A 22,165-nucleotide genomic window follows, 5' to 3' on the forward strand; every position below is an offset into this window, starting at 1 on the left:
GAATTCATTTCTCTAACGGGGGTTGGGGGGAGTCCTTGTAAAAATTGGAAGAAATTATTTTAAACTGGTAAAAAGATGGGGGTTGGATTTTAATTGGTCCTTGCCCCTAAATTTTAAAAAACCTCTTTTGACCTTTATATTTTTTAAAGCCCCAATTTCACATAAAAAAGCCCAAAAATTTACTTTTAAAATAACTAAAAAATTGATAAAGGGGGAAGGAAATGGTAAATTTCGGGAAAAAAGGGGGCGGGGGTGGGGGGAAAAAATCTGGAAAGGGGAAAGTTTAAAAGGACAAATTTTTCCCGGGGAAAGCCAAAGTTCTTTAAAAAAAAAATCGCCCCTACAAGTAAACCACAAATTAAAAAGAGCAGGGCACGCATTACCCAAAAACAAAACCCCCAACGACGATCAACTTAAAAAAATAAAAAAAACGAAAAAAAACACATAAAAAAACGTTTGGGGACCGTTTTAGTCCCCAAAACTTTCAAAGCACCCCCACAAATAGGAAAAAAACCAATCAAATACCGTCTTGGGATTCGGCCCGCCAAAAAAAAGAGGAGGGCCCCGAAAACTTTCTAAAAGAAAAGGGGGGGGGATGCCCAAAAATGTGTAAAAGCCAAAAAAAAGGAGGGGGGCAAAGGGGGGAGTGGGGGGGAGAGGAAAAAAGCTTACAACAAACCCAGGGAAAACTTTCGCAAAAACAATCAACGACAAAACATTAAATTTTTATGGGTTTTTTTAAGACAAATTTGACTTCAAAACTATGGGATACGATCATCCTAAGGGTTTCTTTACAACAAAAAAAAAATGGGAAAGTGAGCTAAATGTATTTTATTGGGGAAAATTGCTAATTTAATTTTCTATATTCAATGATTTTAATTTATTTAATTTAATTAAGATTTTTAAATTTTGAATCAGTCTAAATTTCCCCTTTCCCCAAAAAAAGCATGGTATTGAAAGATAGATTTAAATTTGTCGGGTTTTAACCAACAACCTTCCTTTTTGATCTGGGCAAAAACCTTTTTCCTTTAGACGGTTTTTCTCTCACTGAAACCAAATCCAAAGGGATTTATTTCCTGCGACCAACACCCCCAAAAAACGCAAAAAGTTACATATAAAAAAATTTTTAAAATGAAAATTTTGGGAAATAAAAAAAAAAATTATACCAATAGATTTTAAAGTAAATTTTTTAAGGTAAAAAATTAATCGATGGGTTTTTTTTAAAAAAAGTCTCCTTAAAATATACTGGCTACAGTTATTTTTCATATATTTAAGCCCTTTTTTTTAAAAAAACGAAATAGTGTATTTTTTTTTAAGTTCCAAATCGGCCCAAATAATAATATCTGTTCTGATAAACTTAAAAAAGTTTAAAAAAAAGTTACGATCAGGTCCCCTAAAAAACAACTTTTGATTTTATGTGTAACAACCCTTTCAATATTTAGCTAAAAAATGTTAATTTGCCCCGTATTTCACTCTCTAGTACACATTCTTCAAAATGTCCCTTTAAGGGACACAGGATTTTGGGTTGTGCTTTTTTTCTGCCCCTTTTTTTTGTATTCTTTTTATTTTTAAATGATGAGTTTTCCTCCCCCTTACAGCCGCTAATTATTAAACATTTTGCATAATTAAAACTAAGTACCATTCTCTTGACCATTTTCCCGTTGACAGGATTAGCATGTCAATTCTGCTATAAATGCCCGTCTACAACCTTTCTTGTAAATGTTAAATTTTCTACATACGTGAAATCTCTCCGGGGTTTTTTTCATTACGTCTAATTGCTTAAGAAAATATGTTCTCTGGCCCTTAAATTTTGGGTTTTTCCTTTTGCATGATTTTAAAAAAACCTATCCCTTCCCCCAAAAGGCCCTTGCGCTTCTTGGGAATTCTTTTAAAAAAAAGGCATAACCATGTAAAGATTCCTATGCCCTTGCAAACTATTGAGACGTATCACAAATAATGCATTAAAAAAGAAAGTTACTTTAAATCTTTCGTTCTTGGAATGTGTCTTTTCCCCGCCCGGATTTTTGTCCTTGTTTTTACCCCACCCCCGTCACAAAGTGAAAGGGGGCTTTTGTTTATCGCCCCGGCGGCCGTCGTCCCTCCCCTCCTTGCGTGGTCCCTGCGTCCGTAAAATTTTTTCTTTGACCACTCTAGAGGGCACATTTTTTTTGGGGTCTTTATGAAAGTTGGTCAAGAATGTTCACCCCTTTATGAACTAGGGCAATTTTTTAAAAATGGGTCCCGTTTCCATCAAAAAAATAGGTCCAGTAGGTCTAAAAATGAAAAACCTTTGACCTCTCTAGAGGCCATATATTTTTCCCAAAATCTTCATGAAAATTGGTTTAAATGTTCACCTTTATGAAAAATCCAGGCAAGTTCGAAAAAATGGGTCCGTGGGGTCAAAACTAGGTCAGTAGGGGCTAAAAAAAAAAAACTTGTGACCTCTTAGAGGCCATATTTTTTTAGGGGATCTTCATGAATATTTTTTAGAATGGTTTTACCTTTATGATATCTAGGGCCCAAATTTTAAAAATTGGGGCAGGTGGGGTTTAAAAAAATGGGCATTAGGCTAAAATAGAAAAAACCCCTTTTGGACCTTTAGAGGCCCCCTTTCTCAATGGATCTTAAAAAAATTTGGGCAGAAAGTTCACCTTGATTATATCTAGGTCAATTTTTGAAAAACCCGGGGCCGTGGGGGTTTTTAAAATGGTCAGTAGATCTAAAAAAAAAAACCTTTTGACCCCCCCCTAGAGGCCATATTTTTCATGAGATCTTCATGAAATTTTTGGGCAGAATGTTCACCTTAATATTTTTTAGGTCAAGTTCAAAAACTGGGTTTATTTGATCAAAAAATAGGCCTTTTGGGCTAAAAATAGGAAAAAAACCCTTTTGACCTTTTCTAGAGGCCATATTTCTCAAAGGATCTTCATGAAAAATTGGGCAAATTTTTCACTTGATGATATCTAGGTCAATTTCGAAAAATGGGTCCATGCGGTCAAAAACCCAGGGCGTAAGGGGGGGGTAAAAAAAGAAAAAACCTTTTGAACCCCTTAGAGGCCCTATTTTTCAATGGATCTTCAGGAAAAATTTGGGCAAAATGTTTACCTTGATGATATCTAGATCAATTCGAAACTGGGTTACTTGGGGGGGAAAAAATAGGTCGTAAACTAAAAAAAGAAAAACTTTGTGACCTCTTTTTTTTTTAGAGGCCCTATTTTTTTATGAGGTCTTCTTTAAAATTGGTCAGAATGTTCACCTTGATGTTTTCTAGGTCCGGTTTTGAAACTTTGGGGCCTTGTGGGGTCAAAACTAGGTCAGTGGTCCTTTAAAAATTTGGGGGAAAAAAATTTTTACCTCTTAGAGGGCCCTATTTCTCAAGGTTTTCCCTGAAAAATGGGGAGAAAATTCACTTGATTTATATTAGGGCCGGTTTTTAAAAGGGTTGTGCGGTCAAAAACTAGGTCAGTAGGTTTGAAAAAAAGAAAAAAACCTTTTGACCTCTCTGGGCCAATTTTTTATGAGTCTTTTGAAAAAATTTGGGGGAATGTTCACCTTGATGATATCGTTCAAGTTTAAAAATGGGTCACGGCCTTTTAAAAAATAGGTCCCTTAGGTTTAAAAAAAAAGCCCTTTTGACCTCTCTAGGGCCAATTTTTTTAAAAGGATCTTTATGAAAATTTGGGCAAATTTTTTATCTTTTGGTATCTGGTCAAATGTGCTCAAAAAATGGTCCCCCTATGTCAAAAAAAAAAAAAAACGAAAGTCATACTCAGGTTTACACGGGGCTTGGGGGGGATAGGTTAGCGATTTTAGGACCCTCTTGGTTCCCCTTGTTTTTCCCCAAAAAACGGCTTTGCTAGGGAATTTTTCCGCATGTACTAGAACCCCGTTTGGAAAGCCAAATAAACTACAGCTTTCAAATAGCAAACTGTTTTACTATAAAATACCATTGTGTATCAGTGTTGGTTTTTGGTAAGATTATTCCCCCCCCTGGTTTTTTTTTTTAAGCATTCGGGAAAAAAATGTGTCCTTGTCGCAAGCATACCGTTAGTCCACTATTTGTTTTTGACTTCAAAACCCCTTTGGGAACCAAAAACCCTGGTCATGTTTTTAAACAAAAGGGATCAAACCCGTTTAATCAGTAAATGGTGCCCCAAAACCATTCTAGTTCCAAAAGGAAAAAAGGGCCGGGATGAAAAAATCTAAATTAAACCGAACCTCATTTTCACATTTCTAATATTTATATATGGAGCCATGTTTTTGGGGGAGACATTTTAAAGGGATGAAAAATACTAAATAGCTTGGGCCTTCTTTTTTCTAGATAAAATTGACACATTTTAAAAGGCTACAGCACAGAGCAGGACCCGTTTTAAATGTATGTAGCTTACATTTTCACATTTTCTTAAAGGATATTGTCAGTGCTGAAAAAAACATCAAAAGAAAATTGGGGCTCATGTACTTCAGTCAAACAAACCAACTACAATATCATCTAAAAATGATACTCAAAATTGTATGACCTACATTTCCATAATAAATCTGTCATGCTATCATATTATTGCGAAAATGCTTCCTATATGTCAAGGATAGATCTATTATGTGATTTCAGCAAAAAAATGTAAAAAGGAAGGAAAAAAGCTCTACAGAGCAATGTAGGAGGACTTTTTGAATGCGCCATTTTGCGACTACCATGATTTGTTTTTCCGCGCCAGTTTTCTATCTAGTTTCTGTATACCTTAATTGTGACCCTTGCATTGCTTGACCAGTAATGCCACTTGACTTTCATTACTATGTACACTTCATAGAACCAATCAAATGCCAGTGCAATAACACATTCATGCAAATATAAATTTGTCAAACAAATGTATTAGAGAAGCACTGGAAAACCTATTAGAATTCTTAGATATCTATTGAATGCGTGTAAATATATGTTTCTTTTATTTTATGGGTTTTTGGATGAGTCATTTGATTTGAAAACATGATTATTTCATATACTGTTATGTAACATAAAAAAATGGTCCATTGAAAGGCCTCTCTTTTTTATATAAATCTATTGCCCTAATAAATCCAGATATGTAGGTTATCTCGTGGACCTAAAGATGTGAATATTTTTACTTTTTTGATATTTTATATATAAGATTCATGAATTCTGTATCTCGGTATTTTTCTCTGCACATATCTGTCTCGGCCTACCGGCCTCGACGATATATGCAGAGAAAAATACCCTTGATGTACCCCTAGCTCTGATATATCCTGGCAACACACTCTCACACATACTATAACTATTACAAATTAAATTCATTTTACTGTCAAATTGCCGAATGGTGGAGCTCGCTATGTTACGGACAGCTCTTGTTTTAAATTTATGTCCCTTTTTGTACTTAGAAAATTTTAGTTTCTTTGTTAAATCAACTTGAATATATATTCTTACAACTGCCAACTTTATAAAATGTTACATACAACATGTGATCCTGAATCACTTAGACTTAATCAGTAGAAAAAATCTTTTAAGTTTATTATGTCTCCCCCAGGAGACATATTGTTTTTGTCCTGTCTGTCCGTCCGTCCTTCCGTCCGTCCGTCCGTCCGTACGTCACACTTCATTTCCGAGCAATAACTGGAAAACCATTTGACCTAGAACCTTCAAACTTCATAGGGTTGTAGGGCTGCTGGAGTAGACGACCCCTATTGTTTTTGGGGTCACTCCGTCAAAGGTCAAGGTCACAGGGGCCTGAACATTGAAAACCATTTCCGATCAATAACTAGAGAACCACTTGACCCAGAATGTTGAAACTTCATAGGATGATTGGTCATGAAGAGTAGATGACCCCTATTGATTTTGGGGTTACTCTGTCAAAGGTCAAGGTCACAGGGGCCTGAACATTGAAAACCATTTCCGATCAATAACTAGAGAACCACTTGACCCAGAATGTTGAAACTTCATAGGATGATTGGTCATGAAGAGTAGATGACCCCTATTGATTTTGGGGTCACTCCATTAAAGGTCAAGGTCACAGGGGCCTGAACATGGAAAACCATTTCCGGTCAGTAACTTGAGAACCACTTGACCCAGAATGTTGAAACTTAATATGATGATTGGACATGCAGAGTAGATGACCCCTAATGATTTTAGGGTCACTCTGTTAAAGGTCAAGGCCACGGGCCTGAACATGGAAAACCATTTCTAATCAATAACTTGAGAACCTCTCGACCTAGAATGTTGAAACTTCATAGGATGATTGTTCATGCAGAGTAAATGACCCCTATTGTTTTTGGGGTCACTCCGTTAAAGGTCAAGGTCACAGAGGCCTGAACATTGATAACCAGTTCCGATGAATAACTTGAGAACCACTTGACCCAGAATGTTGAAACTTCATAGGATGATTGAACATGCAAAGTAGATGACCCCTATTGATTTTGGGGTCAGTCTATTAAAGGTCAAGGTCACAGTGGCCTGTTCATGTAAAATCATTTTTTGGAAATAACTTGAGAACCACTTGACCTACAATGTTGAAACTTAATAGGATGATTGGACATGCAGAGTAGATGACCCCTATTTATTTTGAGGTCACTTGATCAAAGGTCAAGGTCACAGGAGCCTGAACAGTGACTTGAGAACCACTAGGCCCAGAGTGTTGAAATTTAGCGGGATGACTGGACATGCCAAGTAGATGATCCCTATTGCAGCCAACCATCAATGTCTCTTTGACTTTCGCTCCTGACCCCTATTGACTTCTTGCCTATAGGACTTTGCATTGGGGGAGACATGCGCTTTTTTACAAAAGCATTTTCTAGTTTCTATTACTTTCTGTGACACATACAATTTTCCGGTTTTCATAAAATACAATACAGTGTTAAATTGAATCTTGTATTAAATAGAATTCATAAATAAGTAATTATATACTGTATGATGTATCATTATATTTAAGAAATAATTCTGTTCATTGAATAAACTAAACAGAAGAAGAAAATAAAGAACAAAGGTTATAATAACAAAACATATTTCTCTTCAATGATGTATGAATATTCAAAGACGACATTAATCACTTGTGATTGCATTAACACCTAATATCGTTAATATACAGCATCAGTGATTGAATTAGCACCTCATTAATCCACGATGTGCTAAGTGCTTTCCGGTAAGCCTGAATTTATTTTTCGGTCCTCATATAAAGATGAAATTTAATGCATAATTTATTTAGTAATAAATGTTAAGTCTGTGTTTCTTTGTATGTAAATAATAAAATTAATATTGCTTTCAGGTGATGTTTTATATTTACGCAGCAATCATTGTCCTTGTCTGTCTTCATTAATCATAATCGCTTAATCAAATACTCAGACAGATAAGCTAAATTGGGTGACATTAAATATAACTTTGGAGTAATTATACATTCGAATTTATAGCAAATACTAGTTTATTCTTGATAATTGATACCTTTTTCATGAGACCGGAAAGCACACATCATAATGATGAGACCAAATTAGACTAAAAATTATCAGATGTTAATACTTTATTCAATAATATATCAATTGAAAATAATTATGATCAGATCAATACAGTATCTAAATCTTTATATTGCTTTCCGGTCGTGTTTTACATTCATGAAATGCTTTCCGCTGATGTTCATATGTGTCTGCATGCATGTATGTCCTCACAAGGGGTTCGACACAAATTGGAAGATAAATAGATAGTCAGTTAGTTTGTTCTTCGGTATTGACATTAATTAATTCTCTTAGTCTAGCCTTCTAAATCAGTTGATAAAATATAACATTAATAAATATATCATAATGTATCATTCTAGAGTAATTATACATTCCAGTTAGCTTCAAATATTAGTAAATTAGTCATACCTAATTGATACCGGATCACAGTACTGGAAAGCACTCATGTACTGTATATTATTGCACTCTAGCAACATAAAATACCAAATTAGCATAAAATTGATCGAATTTTAATGATTTTTCAGTAATTATTCAATTTATAATGCTTAATTCAATGAGAGGGGTGTAGTGACGGTATCATTCTAGGATTTGTCAGTTCAGAGTTTTTATCATGTGGGAAACACTGCATCACTTGTGTAGTCATAATTCACAGACATAATGCCACTGTTGCATGCAGGATGCTACTTCTTGGTAATGCAGATAAAAAGTTTTATGAGAAATTTATTTTTCTGTCTTACTGGAATATCACAAAATGTTGTCTTTATATAATGAGTAAAGAATCAAGTGATTATTTCTTGATATTACTGTTAGAATAATAGATAGCATTTTAGAATATTGTGGAAAATGCCAAATTGCATGATTTATGCCAAGCATTGGAATATAACAAGCACAGGTTTCCTCTCTCTTGTGGTGTGATTTTTTTTCAGCCGTTTACCAGGAAATAAGTTCTGTTTATTTATTTGATTAAACTTCTGATTCCAGAGCAGACACATTATTTGAAATATGGAACAAGTATGAGCCAAGACTTCCAAAGGCGTACTATCAAGAGAAGTTGCTTGAAGTGGGAGATTTTCTTATGTCTGCAAAGGTACTGTATAACAGTTTTCAAAAATAGCTTTCACTAAAATAACTGTACATCTTGTTTCATTCTTACAATAAAGTGGAAATGTTACATAGTATTTCTGTGTCATTTTCACAAGTAGTACGGTAAGTAGTCTTTTCATTTTGAAATATTACAAAACAGTAATTTTATATGACCACCTATACGTAGTGTAGATGTTAAATTTTTTCAAAGTTTTATACTTGTAAATATTTACATAAACACAAAGAAAAAAGTGTTTATTTTCGTATGCAATGATATCAAGGGGTGCCCTTTTTCTACAAGATTGCATGCATGAACTGATGTCTTTCACAAAACTATGAACAATATGGCATCATTTGAAATTACCGTATTTTACCTAAGTCTTGGGACAGCATAAAATTTTTTTTTTTCACTGTCCCAAGACTTATTTGCCGAAAAATAATTATTTTGAAAAATGTCCCAAAAATATGGACACAATAATCGTCATCGGGTAACATCCCCAACCCACCCGTGTTGAAAGCGAAAAAAACCTTAACGATTATCGGTAATTATTCTGTTGATAAACAAAGTAATTGGCCTTATTTTCATCATCAATTAACACCCCCTCAAAGAGCTAAAAGAAGTGTGTCGGTATCATGACATTAGAAGTGGAGATCAAAGCGGTATAGTTTCCCCGAGATTTTCATGGCATTACGTCATGTTTTCGCGCCATGTTGCACATCACTGTTTGATCGTACCGTCTCGGTTCTTAAGTGCTGAGAAGTAGATCTAGTGTTGCAACAATCAATAAAAAAAGCTTCTTTTTAATTTGTTAAAGCGAATGTGCAATATCCCGTAAAAACTGACAGGTAAACGTGTCAAACTATAATAGCGGATATCTTACCTCTGTGACCTATTTGCCCTCAAGGAAATTACAAAATGGTTTGAGAAGAATATCTTATTATAAAGTGTCGTGTCAAAAAATACATGTACATGTACAAAGATTCATTCAAAACTTCTTAAAGATATGCAACAACATCATGATTGTTTTTGTTTTTTAACCGCATTTTCTATTTACGTTCACGAGGTCCTGTAACAGAAATCTGTTTGCCAAAAATCGTTTTACTTCATATTTTTAAATTGCTGCCGCCTTTTCATTATTTAAGATTTTTCTATTCTGTTTTTTTGTACTTTCTGGTCAAAAGTCTGAATTTTATGCCCATAGTTTGTATCATTTATTTACTTTTAGAAAGAAATAAGTATTTAGGATCGTGCTGTTTGAAATGTTGCAAGTAATTTTATGAAAATTTGACCGTTTTTATAGAATTCTGCCAACATTTCTGTCGATACCTTTTTAAAATCGTTATAGAATTCAAACTATATTACTTTTCAATCTGTGTTGAAAATCTGAAGCGATAAAATAAAAAAAATGAATGTGTGACGCGCGTTTTTTATATACGTGTCGATGAACAAAAGTAACGGCGTTGTAAGTTAGACATTATGATACGTCGCACGTGCTCGTGGACTAGAAAATTACCGGCATGGCATTTTGATATCTGTACGATTTGCGGGTAAATTCCAGTCAGTGGTAAATAAAAATAAATAAATAACGGAAAATGGACTTCCAGGCTGCAGCAAAAAAAATAAATAAAAAAAAATACAACACTTAACTGGTATGGTAAAAAAACACTTTACTAGTAAAAACACGACACGAAAATGTTAAAAAAAATAGTCTTTGGTTCTTATAATTATTTGATATTTTGATCGATACAGCACCATACAATGTATAATAACGGTATTTGGGTTACATCTTGAATCAGTACACAACCATAGTCCCAACACTTAGGGACGAAAAATACGCTGAGAAAATACATGTCCAAAAACTTAGGGTCAAGAAAAATAATTATTTTTCCACATTTTAGGGGTGTCCCAAGATTTAGGGTGTCCCAAGACTTAGGTAAAATACAGTAATTTTCCAAAACTGGGTACCTGCATTTCAGTGAGAATATTTAACAGTTAAAACTATTTTTTCTGACATTAAAGGTCAATTTTGAATCAACATGACAATACAATTTTTTCTTGCATTTATGAATATTTTATAATATATAAATGAAAACCAGTAACTGTTTTTTATCAGAAGTCAAATTACAATTTAACATATTAAGCAGGTATTTTTGGCTGTTCTAGTATTTAAATGATTGTTGAAAAAATCAATATCTTGACATCTATTTTGCTTTTCCAGTACTCAAATACCAATTATTTTTCAATTGACAGGAATACAGTCTGGCTCTATGGCAGTGCTATGACAGATATTTGATGCATTTTGGTGACATCAATGTTGTTGAAATCTCTGATATAGATACATTCAAATCAACTTTCTTCAAGAATGGTTTTGATGGAGATAGTGCTGGACTTACTGTAAGTAACATGTCTTCTTCGTATACACATATTTTAGTTTAAACCTTACCCTGCTAAATTTCTATAATGAACAGTCCATCTTTCTATTTGAACAGTACTTTAAACTGTTAAAATGGGTGCTTACCAAAAACGTACTGACAGAATGGCAAACTGTGCAGATCATGATCAGACTGTATGGATGTGTAGATAGTAAGAGAAATGTTAAAAGTGCAAAAAATCCACACACAGAGCTGTAAGCTGGAAAGTTCTGAATTTAGTACTTTCTGAATATGGTACTCTTTGTATGTCAATTAGAACAAGTTGAAAATCATTAAGGGTGGGGTTGTATTTGTTTAAAATGTTCAAGAACTGTAGCAGTTGTTGATTTATATACATACACCTGTGTTTCTGTGCAATTGTTGAAACTTTGGTAGATTTTATTGCAAAAAAGTCTCATTTTCTATGTTGTTTATTTCAGTTTCGTGCCCTGATGGGAAAGTGTATCAGCATGTATCAAGTTGTACGATCTTCAGACCCAAAATTACAGAATGCACAGAATGTTGTAAACTGTGTACAGATACTTACCTTTCTGAGGCTGGTCACTCAAGTCATCCTGCCTATAGAAAAACTCTGTTGGCTAGTCTATAATGGTAAGCTTCCGTAAAATCATAAATGTTAGTAGGGGACTACTTTTTTGTGGATTTTTTGAAAAATTAAATCCACATTATTATATCCCAATAAACATGTAAAATTCCCATTCATTTTATATTCGAAAGTTGAAATTCATTAATTTATATCCCCATGAAATAACCGTTTTGCTCTAAACCACTTCATTTCTTGCCCACAAAATTAAACAGTTTTCCAGTATTTTGAAAGAGCATACTTTCACTCTAATGGTGGTAAGTTCAGTCCAAAAAACAAGGTGACAGTTCTCTGTCATAGTTTAATTGTCTGTGACAGTTCTCTGTCATAGTTTAATTGTCTGTGACAGTTCTATGTCATAGTTTAATTGTCTGTGACAGTTCTCTGTCATAGTTTAATTGTCTGTGACAGTTCTATGTCATAGTTTAATTGTCTGTGACAGTTCTCTGTCATAGTTTAATTGTCTGTGACAGTTTGGCAGAAGACACTGTGCTTGATATGTGGAAGTTGTCAGTTACTTGTTGAAATCAAGTCAGTATCCAGGAACACTTGTTAGGTTAATTGATCGCTGTAACATTACTGAAATACAGTTGCAAAGTGAGTTTGAGGAAGACAGTTTGTCCTCCATCACTGATTCTTGTTAGATAGCTACCACTTACGTACCTACAGGGAACAATTTAGTACTTGTATAAAATCCAGGAAAAATGGAGGTTGGATCACCATATCTATAAAATACTGTTAAAAAGCATGTCAGACCTGCACCAAACAATCAAACAAATAAGATAAGAGCTTCAAACTTTGAAGCAAAAATGACAATTAACAGTTTATTTTGTGCAATTATTAATTGATATTTTTATTTCCTATTTATTGCAGGTACTATCCATATATACAGTATATCGCGATATCTGATGTCCCTGGGTCACTCGGCCAAGGTTCTAGAGTATTTGATATGGGCTTGTATGTGTATGGAGACATCTGTACCTCTCCTTACAGTCAAATATCTTTCCTGGAGATCTACACTCTATACAGCCGTATGCCAGGCCTATTTTGACTGTAAGGCAACAGAACATGCTGAGGTATGCTGTGACAAAATCTCTTAGTTTATGGTGCCAAATTTTCAACAACAATATTCGAGATACAGTACAGTCTATTTAATATCTGCATACGGTTTTATTGTTTTCCTGTGGTTATTTAAGAAGTTGTTGATTGTTTTCTTTTTCCACAAAATGATACATCGCTGCTTACGCATAAAATACTGTATACTACATGTTATTTACATAATTAGGCATAGCTGATCATGGCTTTGTTGGTTTCTTTTGAAATACATATCAGACTCTGAACATCAATTTATTCTAATTCAGTACCTTTAAAAGTTCAAAAGTTATTTAAAGGGATTTTTTTATGTAACTGACAACAGCTGCTTGCTTTTCATTAACACTAGCTCATTAAAAATGGTAATGAGTGATATTATAGTATTTATCTAACTAAATCTTACGTTCAGTTTTCTCTTCTGAACTGTAAGTGATTGATAATTTCAGAGTTTTGCAAGACGAGGACTGTCAAAGATCCAGGAGTTAAGTCAACTGGAATCAATGAGCAATGCCGAGGATTCACCCGAGAGAGAAGTAGCTTTCAGACAAGCTACTATCAAGGTGTGTTTCAGCATGGAATTCATTACAAGTGCAAACTTCTAATATGAATGGTTCAACTTGTGTAATTGTGAAAGTGCTTAAAAATACGCAGGAAATAAGAAATCTGAAGATATTAAAAATTATGAATTTTAAATTGGTGTACACACCAGAATTATAACTTACAGGACAGCTTGAATTATTCATATCCTGCAGAGATTAGTTGTTGTCTACTTTGTTAAATTATCTTAAGAGTTAAAATTGCAAAATCACAGTTACAAAATTGTGTTAAACTTATTTCATTGGCATTGTATTTTACCTGTTTATGAAATGATGGTTACAGAACTTTGTGTTTATTTCAGATGGCCATAATGGTGTTCCGTAGATCTGTCTATGAAACACGAAGAAGACCCAAAGGTTTACTGAGACCAAAAACAAGGGCTAATCTCAAAGATGCTCAGAATGTATGTATAACCAGTTCTTGATTTAAGGATGTACGAGCGTTTTTTTTTTCAAGATATCCACCATTTTGAAAAATGTTTCTTCGAATATAGCTTTCTAACAAAAGTTTTGCCAAAAATTAACGCGAAATAATTAAAATATGACTAATAATGTACCATTTAATAAAACATTCTACTTTTTGCGAATTTTTTTTTCACCCTTATTTTTGGCTGGCATTTGCCTAAAATTGATGTAAGATTTACGATGGGGTAGGGGTAGGTATTTTCAAATATCTATAAGAGTAGATCAGGTTTGGTTTTGATATTTTCCTGACTGATACATATAATAATAAGCTATAATTGGAATAAAAGTTTTCAAGATAGCACTTTACTTTATCTAGAAAATATAGATTAAAACAAAAAGAACAAAAAATATCAAAACTCACCCATTTTTAACAGTTTTTTCTTAATTTCTTAGATGCACGATGACCCCAACCTTTTTTCTTTCCGTTTTGAAGCATTTTTGTGTGTCAAAGCTGCAAAATATTTTGAAAATCTTACCGTCAGAATTTTTTTGGTAGATCTAAATACATTTTTTCCATTGAAAATAAAGTGGGTGGGGTAATTATGTCAACAGGTAAAAAAAAAAGTGATTTGTTAGTGATATTTATGCTTATATAATACTGACATCACCTTGTATTCATATTAACCTGTAAGACATGAAATCTCTATAACATTAAATGGGATATTATATGTTTTATGATGTACCACCGTTTTTTTCAATTTTACAAAATTTCAGAAGTGCTTAGAGTGGGTATAGAAAATGCCCTATAAAAATAAAACAAGTTTAGTGACCTGTGTTTTTTCTTCTCTTGTTTGTCTTAGAAACTAATGTTCTTCAAGCTCACATGGTATGAAAAGATTCTTAACGTTAGAAAAATTCGCTCCTACATCCTTAACTTTAAAACATCAGTTTTAAAGTGGCTAGCTATAATATAAGCATGATAAAGACAGAAAAACATATTACAGTCAAACTCGCTTTATACGAACTCATCCGGACCTAAGAAATATGTTCGTATCAAACGAAATTCGTATTAATGAATGTATGACCAGATAATTTGTCCGAGCAATTTGGGCAGTATCACCAGTATCATCGGTGAATAGATTCCAATATTATGATACATGAAAGTAGTTAATAGTTTTGCAGATAACATTGAAATTACTCAAGAAAAGTCATACTTAAACATGTAAAACTGTATTAATTTAAATTTTAATGTGCGGTCGAGGTCAAGAGCGCCAAATTATATCTACCACCAACATTGAAGCTTGTACTACATAACAAGCATTCTAAGAGGTATAAAAGTTTGTATATTTTGTAAGACACAGCCTACCTGTATTGACACTAAGCATTCTAAGAGGTATAAAAGTTTGTATATTTTGTAAGACACAGCCTACCTGTATCGACACTAGAACGTCAATAATATGTTTACACCTTTTTAAATCTTGACCTGTTAATTGATTAAATTTTTTTATATTGACATGATACACAAAAGACCGAGTGTTTGTTTGTGAATAAGTGTGAACTACTCCATTGTCCAATTACCACGCGGCACAAGCTTGACCATATTATTATTTTCAACACATTTTATAACGGCCCCGACTTCTAAAATTAATTTGTATCAAAAGATGGAAAAGTATAATATTTAAGCTTATTGGGACTTCCAAAATGTGTTCGTATCTACCGATTATTCGTATCAAGCGAGTTTGCTATTACCGAAATAATTTTACAAAGAAAATAGAAGGACTCGGCCGGGGAATTCGGACTTTATTCGTTTAATCCGAAAATTCATATCAAGCGAGTTTGTATTAAGTGGACTCGACTGTATATTACCTAGTGACTAGTTGCCTCCTAGAACATTTTCTGCTTTATATTATACAAATACAACATGCCTTGGTTTTTATAAACAAGTGCATTCATTGTATAAATGAGCCGTGCCATGAGAAAACCAACATAGTGGCTTTGCGACCAGCATGGATCCAGACCAGCCTGCGCATCCGCGCAGTCTGGTCAGGATCCATGCTGTTCGCTTTTAAAGCCTACTGCAATTAGAGAATCCGTTAGCGAACTGCATGGATCTTAGCCAGACTGCGCAGATGCGCAGGCTGGTCTGGATCCATGCTGGTCGCAAAGCCACTATATTGGTTTTCTCATGGCACTGCTCAAATGTTTTTCTTTGTTGCATCAAGCAGCAATTACATTCAATCAAATATAGAAAAAGAAAAAAAAGTCCTGTTTATAGCATGTCCTTCCAATCAAAAAAGGCACATTTAAAACAGCCTTAGTTTTATTTGATTACCCTTTCTATATGATAGCAATGTATATTGCAGTTACAATGGCCTCGGACTCCCAGTGAGAAGTTACTTCATGACATGTTTGAGGGAAGCTCCACACAGCTGTTGTGTATTCTAGAGGCCCTGAATGACACAAATAGGAGAATTCTCATTACCTCACCCCCAGCACCAGACTCTGAGGTTGAGATACTTGATGTGTATGCTGAACTTTTCATGGCTGCACAAGAAATATTGGCAGGTAATTCATACATGAAGTTTACATGTACGCTACAGATTATATGCATTTGGAAGTTTAATTCTGGTTTTCAGTTATTCATTTATTGAATAAGGGAAAGAAATTTTTTCATCAATTTTTTTTAGAAACAATATTTGTTTCATATTGTCTTTAATTCTGTGACAGTTTTGAACACTATAAGCCTAAATTGCAAAAAAATATTGTACACATATCAATTATTTTGGTTCATTTTTTATGCGATATTGTACACTGATTATTTTCATTGTCTTTGATCAGGTGGAGGTGGCGTCCGAGCAGCTATGCCAAAACCTACAAGTCCTGTAGGTGTGGTTGGCCTAGCTGGTATTGTACCCAGCAAGTCACTCATGGAAATGGCGTCTAAAGGTATATTCCTGTACTATCTTTTTTAGCCATATTGGTTCAGAGACTCTTTATACAATGGCATTAAGTTAAGGTTAGAGTAGTAGAGACAGAGAAGAATAAACTCAGTTTGCAGTAGCCAGTTTTAATCTGGCTTCCATTTACAGTAACATCTAATATAAAGTTTGTTTCAGACATAAAAAAATAAGGTCATTAATAGTCTTGAGGATTTGTCTTTGTATATATAATGTTATCCTTTATGTTTGAAATTATTTATCATCTCGCATGCAGATAACAAGTTGGTAAAATATCTAGGAACATTTCATTTATTCATCTGACTGCGTCATGAAGCTGAAATTTTGTTGAATAGCTAAAATTATCAAACCTGATAAAATAATATGTAAATATGCATTTGAATCAGGTGAAGATGGAGCGACAGTTGAAGGGGCTATCAAGATTGTGAAGTATGCATTCTGCTATGAACAATGGGATGTGTTTGAAGTGCTCAGTGACACAGTTCTCACCTATCTCAGGGTATGTGTTAATATATTAGTATCACATTTACAGTGTACAGTGTGAAATCATTAATATTTTCCTGAGGGACTCATTTTTGTGACTATTGCAGTTTTGTCAATCTATAGAATTCAGTCCCAAGGAACACATAACATTCTTATTCATTTTATCTTAAAAAGCTGAAACCGTCTGACAGGAACAGTTTCTTGGAAAATTAATCTCTACATTAACAAACTGTTCAAGTAACACACTTTTAAAGTGTATTGTCCTATAGAGATTGCACTGTACTATGTATACTGGCCCGTAAGTATAGTTTTTTTATACTTCTCAATAAGTATAGTTTTATATGCACCTCTATAGGTTTGGTTTTATGTTCAAGTTGATTATATACTCAAAGATAAATCATTCTATTCTCAAGTCAAGGTTCTATAGACCTTAAATGTCTATGCAAAATCAGACTGACAAGTTTGTGTTTAAAAGTCTGAGCTTAAATTTCAGCTTGGACTATTGATAAATGTGGGCCTTTTATAGTTATACTAAGTCCACATATAGCTCAATACGAACAGTAAGTTCCAAACATCTGGCTCATTATGTTTTGTTTTCTACTTGTAACAATCGGTATGACCAATTAAAGTCCTGTTTTTGTTTTTTTCTTAAAAAAAGTCAGCTTTAAACCAGATGAAAATAAGACTAAAGCAGTTAAAATTTGGATTTGATTTTGCAGATAATTGGTGATGATCGTTATGTGTGGGATGAGAAATGTCTCCAGATTTTGTCCGCAATGGAGAAGATAATGAGCAGTAAGAAGAATAGACGGACAGCGTTATCCATGGCAGAAGAAGATCAGGTGGATCATGAACTTGCACCTTCAGTTCTTGGTAAGGCTGTATAAAATAACCTGTTTGTCTGACAAGTTTTCATTTTTGAGTGGTTAAGGTTGCTGTGTATCACTTGCCTACCTACACAACTGGTTTAAGCTCTGTTCAAATTGTCATGTCAAGAAGTCTTCCAGCTGGCTTGTGGAAAAATGGTGGCTGTACTATGTGCCCACCAATGCAAAAATATTGTCTGGATGGACACCTGGTGTGTGCTTTCACCATTAAAAGCTGGAAAGTAGCCATATGACCTGCACAGGCAGATCTCTTTATAAAGACAGAACTCCATGCAAAGGCAGATCTCTGTTATAAGGCATATCTCCATGATAAGGCACATCTCCATGTAAAGACAGATCTCCATGCAAAGGCAAATCTCTATGTGAAGGCAGAACTCCATGCAAAGGCAGATATTGCAAATGCATATCTGCATGACAAGGGAGATCTCTATGCAAAAACAGATCACTATGTAAAGTCAGATCTCTATGTAAAGGCAGACATCCATGATAAGGCAGAACTTCATGGTAAGGCAGATCTCCATGATAAGGCAGATCTCCATGTAAAAGCAGATCTCCATGCAAAGGCAGATATTCATGTAAAGGCAGATTTACACGATAAGGCAGATCTCTGTGTCAAAGCAGATCTCCATATAAAGACAGTTCTCCATGCAAAGACAGATCTCTATGCAAAAGCAGATCTCCATGGTAAGGCAGATCTCCATGTAAAAGCAGATCTCCATGCAAAGGCAGATTTCCATGTAAAAGCAGACCTCCATGTAAAGACAGCTCCATGCAAAGGCAGATATCCATGATAAGGCAGATCTCCATGTAAAAGTAGATCTCAATGTAAAGACAGATTTTCATGTAAAGAGATTTCCTATCCAGCTATACCAGTGTTTTTGTAATCTAAACATAGTTTTAATTGTTTTACAATGGTTTTTATTTTCAACAGTCTTGCAAAGGATTCACTGATCAATTTACTAAACTTCTGATATAAGGTATTTACTCAACACTTATCTTTGAATCTTGCAATTTTAAAAAATATGTTCATAGAGATATCAAGATTTTTTAGATAACATATTCTTTAGATATTCTTATTTGTATCATGAATTTTTTTTCAGCCCAGTCAACTAGATCAGTGAACCTGAATGATGAGATGATATTACTTGCTGATATCCTGATGTCAGTCATTTCTGGACCTTTCACTGTAAGTTCACATATCTTTTGCTAAATGTTTTAGTACCTGTTAACCACATTGCTTTACCAGGTATACACTGCAACATTGATAAAGCAGTATTGTTTCACTTTGTATTCATTTAAAGCTGTCAGTTTCACAGTGTTCTTCCCCCAATCAAATCGGCAGATTTAATTTTATATAAAAATTTCTGTTTTAACTACTGTATTTTCTCATCTACATGACAGGTTTTTCTTCTTAAAATTCAGATGTTATATATTGCCTTGTCTAATGAGTCTGTGTCATTGACTTAAAGTTTATGTAAATAAGTTTTTCAAAATACTGCCAACTTTGAAGTAATTTTTAACTGAATAATCTGATTGGTTGATAAATACAGTATTCAGTTTTCAAGCAAATTCTTACCCCTGATTTGCGGCTTTCTGTATTTTTCAAGTTTTTTTTAAATGTGACGTAATTTATACTGAATGTCTTGTAATCACTGTCTAAGTCGAGTTCTATTTTCATCGATAGGCAGGAACTGGGAGTTTAAAAAACTAAAAAAATCACCAGTTCTTGTTATTTTGTTTCGAAATTTAAGGCTTTGATGAAATATTGAAGAAATGTTGATGGTGCCATGATCTATATTTCAGTCCAGTATTTATCAGCCAGTATATTAGAGAAGATTTCAAACACAGATTTTTTTATGAATACAAATCTAGATCAGAGAATTTATATATTTGGATATAACAATGGTTGTGTTTTGTTCATAGCCTGAGACTATAGAGGTGGATGTGATAGTTGATGCCGCTTTGTTTCTGTGGAACAAATGTAAAGCAGTGTTCCAGAAATACCAGACTGGATCTGTAGATAACCCAAAATACTTGAGCAAAATGGAGAACCCAACTAAAGTAAGTGAACCAGACAATTTTATGTAGATAACCCAAATGTCTAAATAAAGTGAGAACCCAGCTATAGTATGTGAACCAGACTATTTCTGTAGAAAATCCAAAGTTAGCGAACCAGACAACTTATGTACTCAACTCAAATGAGTAAAAGTGAAAACCCAGTTGAAGTAAGTGAACCAGAATACTTATTCAGATAGCCAAATTATCTAGGTAAAACTGAGAACCCACCGAAGTAAATGAACCCATATGAAATGAAAATAAGCCATATATCTCAGTAAAAGTGAGAATAGGTCAAGTGAGGGAACCAGGCTTGGTTAGTAGGTCTTGATAAGCTAAATTGAAAACTCCTGCTAGGTGAGTGAAGCAGACTGAGCAAAGTCAGACTAAAATGTAGAACCCAGCAAATGTTAGTGATTGCTCAGAACATCTAAGTAGTAACTTGAGAATTATGTTTTGCTTTAATGATATGCTAAAAGAAAATTTTCCAGCTAAAGAACTGAATTAGGTTTTCAATACCCACTGTTGGTTTTATCCAAGACATAAGCAGTCACCAAAGTAAAGTCAACAAACTATTGCAAGCCAGCTAAATTGCTTTATTGTGTAAAAATATTTAACCCTTGCAATACTGAAACTATATACTAGATGATTTGGAAGTTAGTTTATTCAAGTACAAGGGGCCTTCATGGAGGAGTGGTTAAGGTTGCTGACTTTAGAATACATGCCCCTCACTGATGTGAGTTCGAAACCTTGCGTAGGGTGAAGTATACTTCCATGTGAGGAAGCCATCCAGCTGGCTTGCTGAAGGCCGGTAGTGACACCTGGGGTCTTCTGCTACCTTAAAAAGCTGGAAATTCACCATATGGCCTATAATTATGTCAGTGTGATGTTAAACCCAATTAAAACAAATTATTCAAATACCATATTTGACACATAATTATTAAGAGTGTATTTTCTGTTGTTACAGTGGGTATATATTCTGGATGTTGTTCATCAGCTGTTGTGCTGGTGTGGAATCAGCAGTGTAGATCCAGCCCTGACAGCAGAGGTTGTGCTGCGGCTTGGGCTCGTACTAGAAAGTAGTGCACATCTGGACCAGATAGAAGGTATATAATCACTAACTGTTTTAATCTGTGTTGTTGCTGCTATCACGCTTTGTCCTTACTAACAAATAGCAATGTGTGGCTATACTTAGACATATTATAGATTTGTTTGTGTGAAGTTTAGTTAATGTATAGCTTGTATCTGCTTATAGATGTGTGATATGTGAAATTTTATTTAGCGTGAAAGGCACAGATTTATTATTCTTGAACAGTCAGAGTCAGTTTTATATTCCTGGTAATATGTAAATTGTCAGCAGTATGGACACATTTGAAACAAAGTGATAATTTAGAAATTTATAGTTTTACTTAGAAGTGTGATGAGATCTGTGTCCAGGCTTTTACCAGGAACCAAACTCCATAGTGACTTAGTACACTTCAAACATTACATTCAAGCTAAAATAAGTTTCTGCCAACAACTTCAACCCCTTCCCTTACCTCTCAACCCGACAGAACATGCACACACGCATGCACGCACACACACATACATGGGCACAGTAGTGGTAGATCTTAGATGTTAGATTTGTGCAATCAATATATTTGATCGGTTGTTTTATTTTATTTTCTATTTTTGTCAGCTTAACCTTTTGCATTAACATTCTATGTTTTAAACAATACCAGTATGTGTCATTCATGCTTATTGCCTTGTTGAACCTAAATATTGTTGCCTTTCAACATTTTGATAATATAACAAGTTCTTTCTGTGTTGCAATATTAACTGGTTCAAAGGTGACTTAGTGAGTAGTTTGTACTAGTGATATACCCAGAGATTAAAAGTACATTGTCCTGACGAAGCATGATTTTACCAAAAACAAAACATTTTAAGCCATTTACCATCCACCTCTGATATAAGTGGAGAAGTTATCAGTGAACCTTTAGCCTGCTAAATTTCTAAAATGGACAGGTCCATTATTTAATTTTGGCAATATTATTCGAAGAGGTTTTTACTGAAAATTTACTTACTGAATAGGGAACAGCGCAGACTATGATCAGCCTGCACATCCGATCTTGCAAAGCGGAATCACTTGCCGCTAGCAGGCTAAAGGTTAAT

General features: G+C 34.2%; 1 protein-coding gene across 15 annotated transcripts in view; it reads left to right on the forward strand.

Moving 5' to 3' along the window:
- Positions 1–22,165, forward strand: part of LOC123530286 (cilia- and flagella-associated protein 54-like) — a 112,642-nt gene that overhangs the window by 21,770 nt on the left and 68,707 nt on the right. For all 15 annotated transcript variants that reach the window (XM_053521975.1, XM_053521977.1, XM_053521976.1 and 12 more), the window contains exons 2-14: positions 8,422–8,527; positions 10,775–10,918; positions 11,376–11,547; positions 12,413–12,615; positions 13,078–13,191; positions 13,530–13,631; positions 15,996–16,197; positions 16,471–16,578; positions 16,976–17,088; positions 17,792–17,945; positions 19,060–19,145; positions 19,883–20,020; positions 20,982–21,120. In XM_053521975.1, the coding sequence (XP_053377950.1) occupies positions 8,422–8,527; positions 10,775–10,918; positions 11,376–11,547; positions 12,413–12,615; positions 13,078–13,191; positions 13,530–13,631; positions 15,996–16,197; positions 16,471–16,578; positions 16,976–17,088; positions 17,792–17,945; positions 19,060–19,145; positions 19,883–20,020; positions 20,982–21,120 (1,781 nt within the window). The remainder of the gene's footprint in view (positions 1–8,421; positions 8,528–10,774; positions 10,919–11,375; positions 11,548–12,412; positions 12,616–13,077; positions 13,192–13,529; positions 13,632–15,995; positions 16,198–16,470; positions 16,579–16,975; positions 17,089–17,791; positions 17,946–19,059; positions 19,146–19,882; positions 20,021–20,981; positions 21,121–22,165) is intronic.

The sequence above is a fragment of the Mercenaria mercenaria genome, chromosome 13, assembly GCF_021730395.1.
Source record: "Mercenaria mercenaria strain notata chromosome 13, MADL_Memer_1, whole genome shotgun sequence".
Taxonomy (NCBI): Eukaryota; Metazoa; Mollusca; class Bivalvia; order Venerida; family Veneridae; genus Mercenaria; species Mercenaria mercenaria.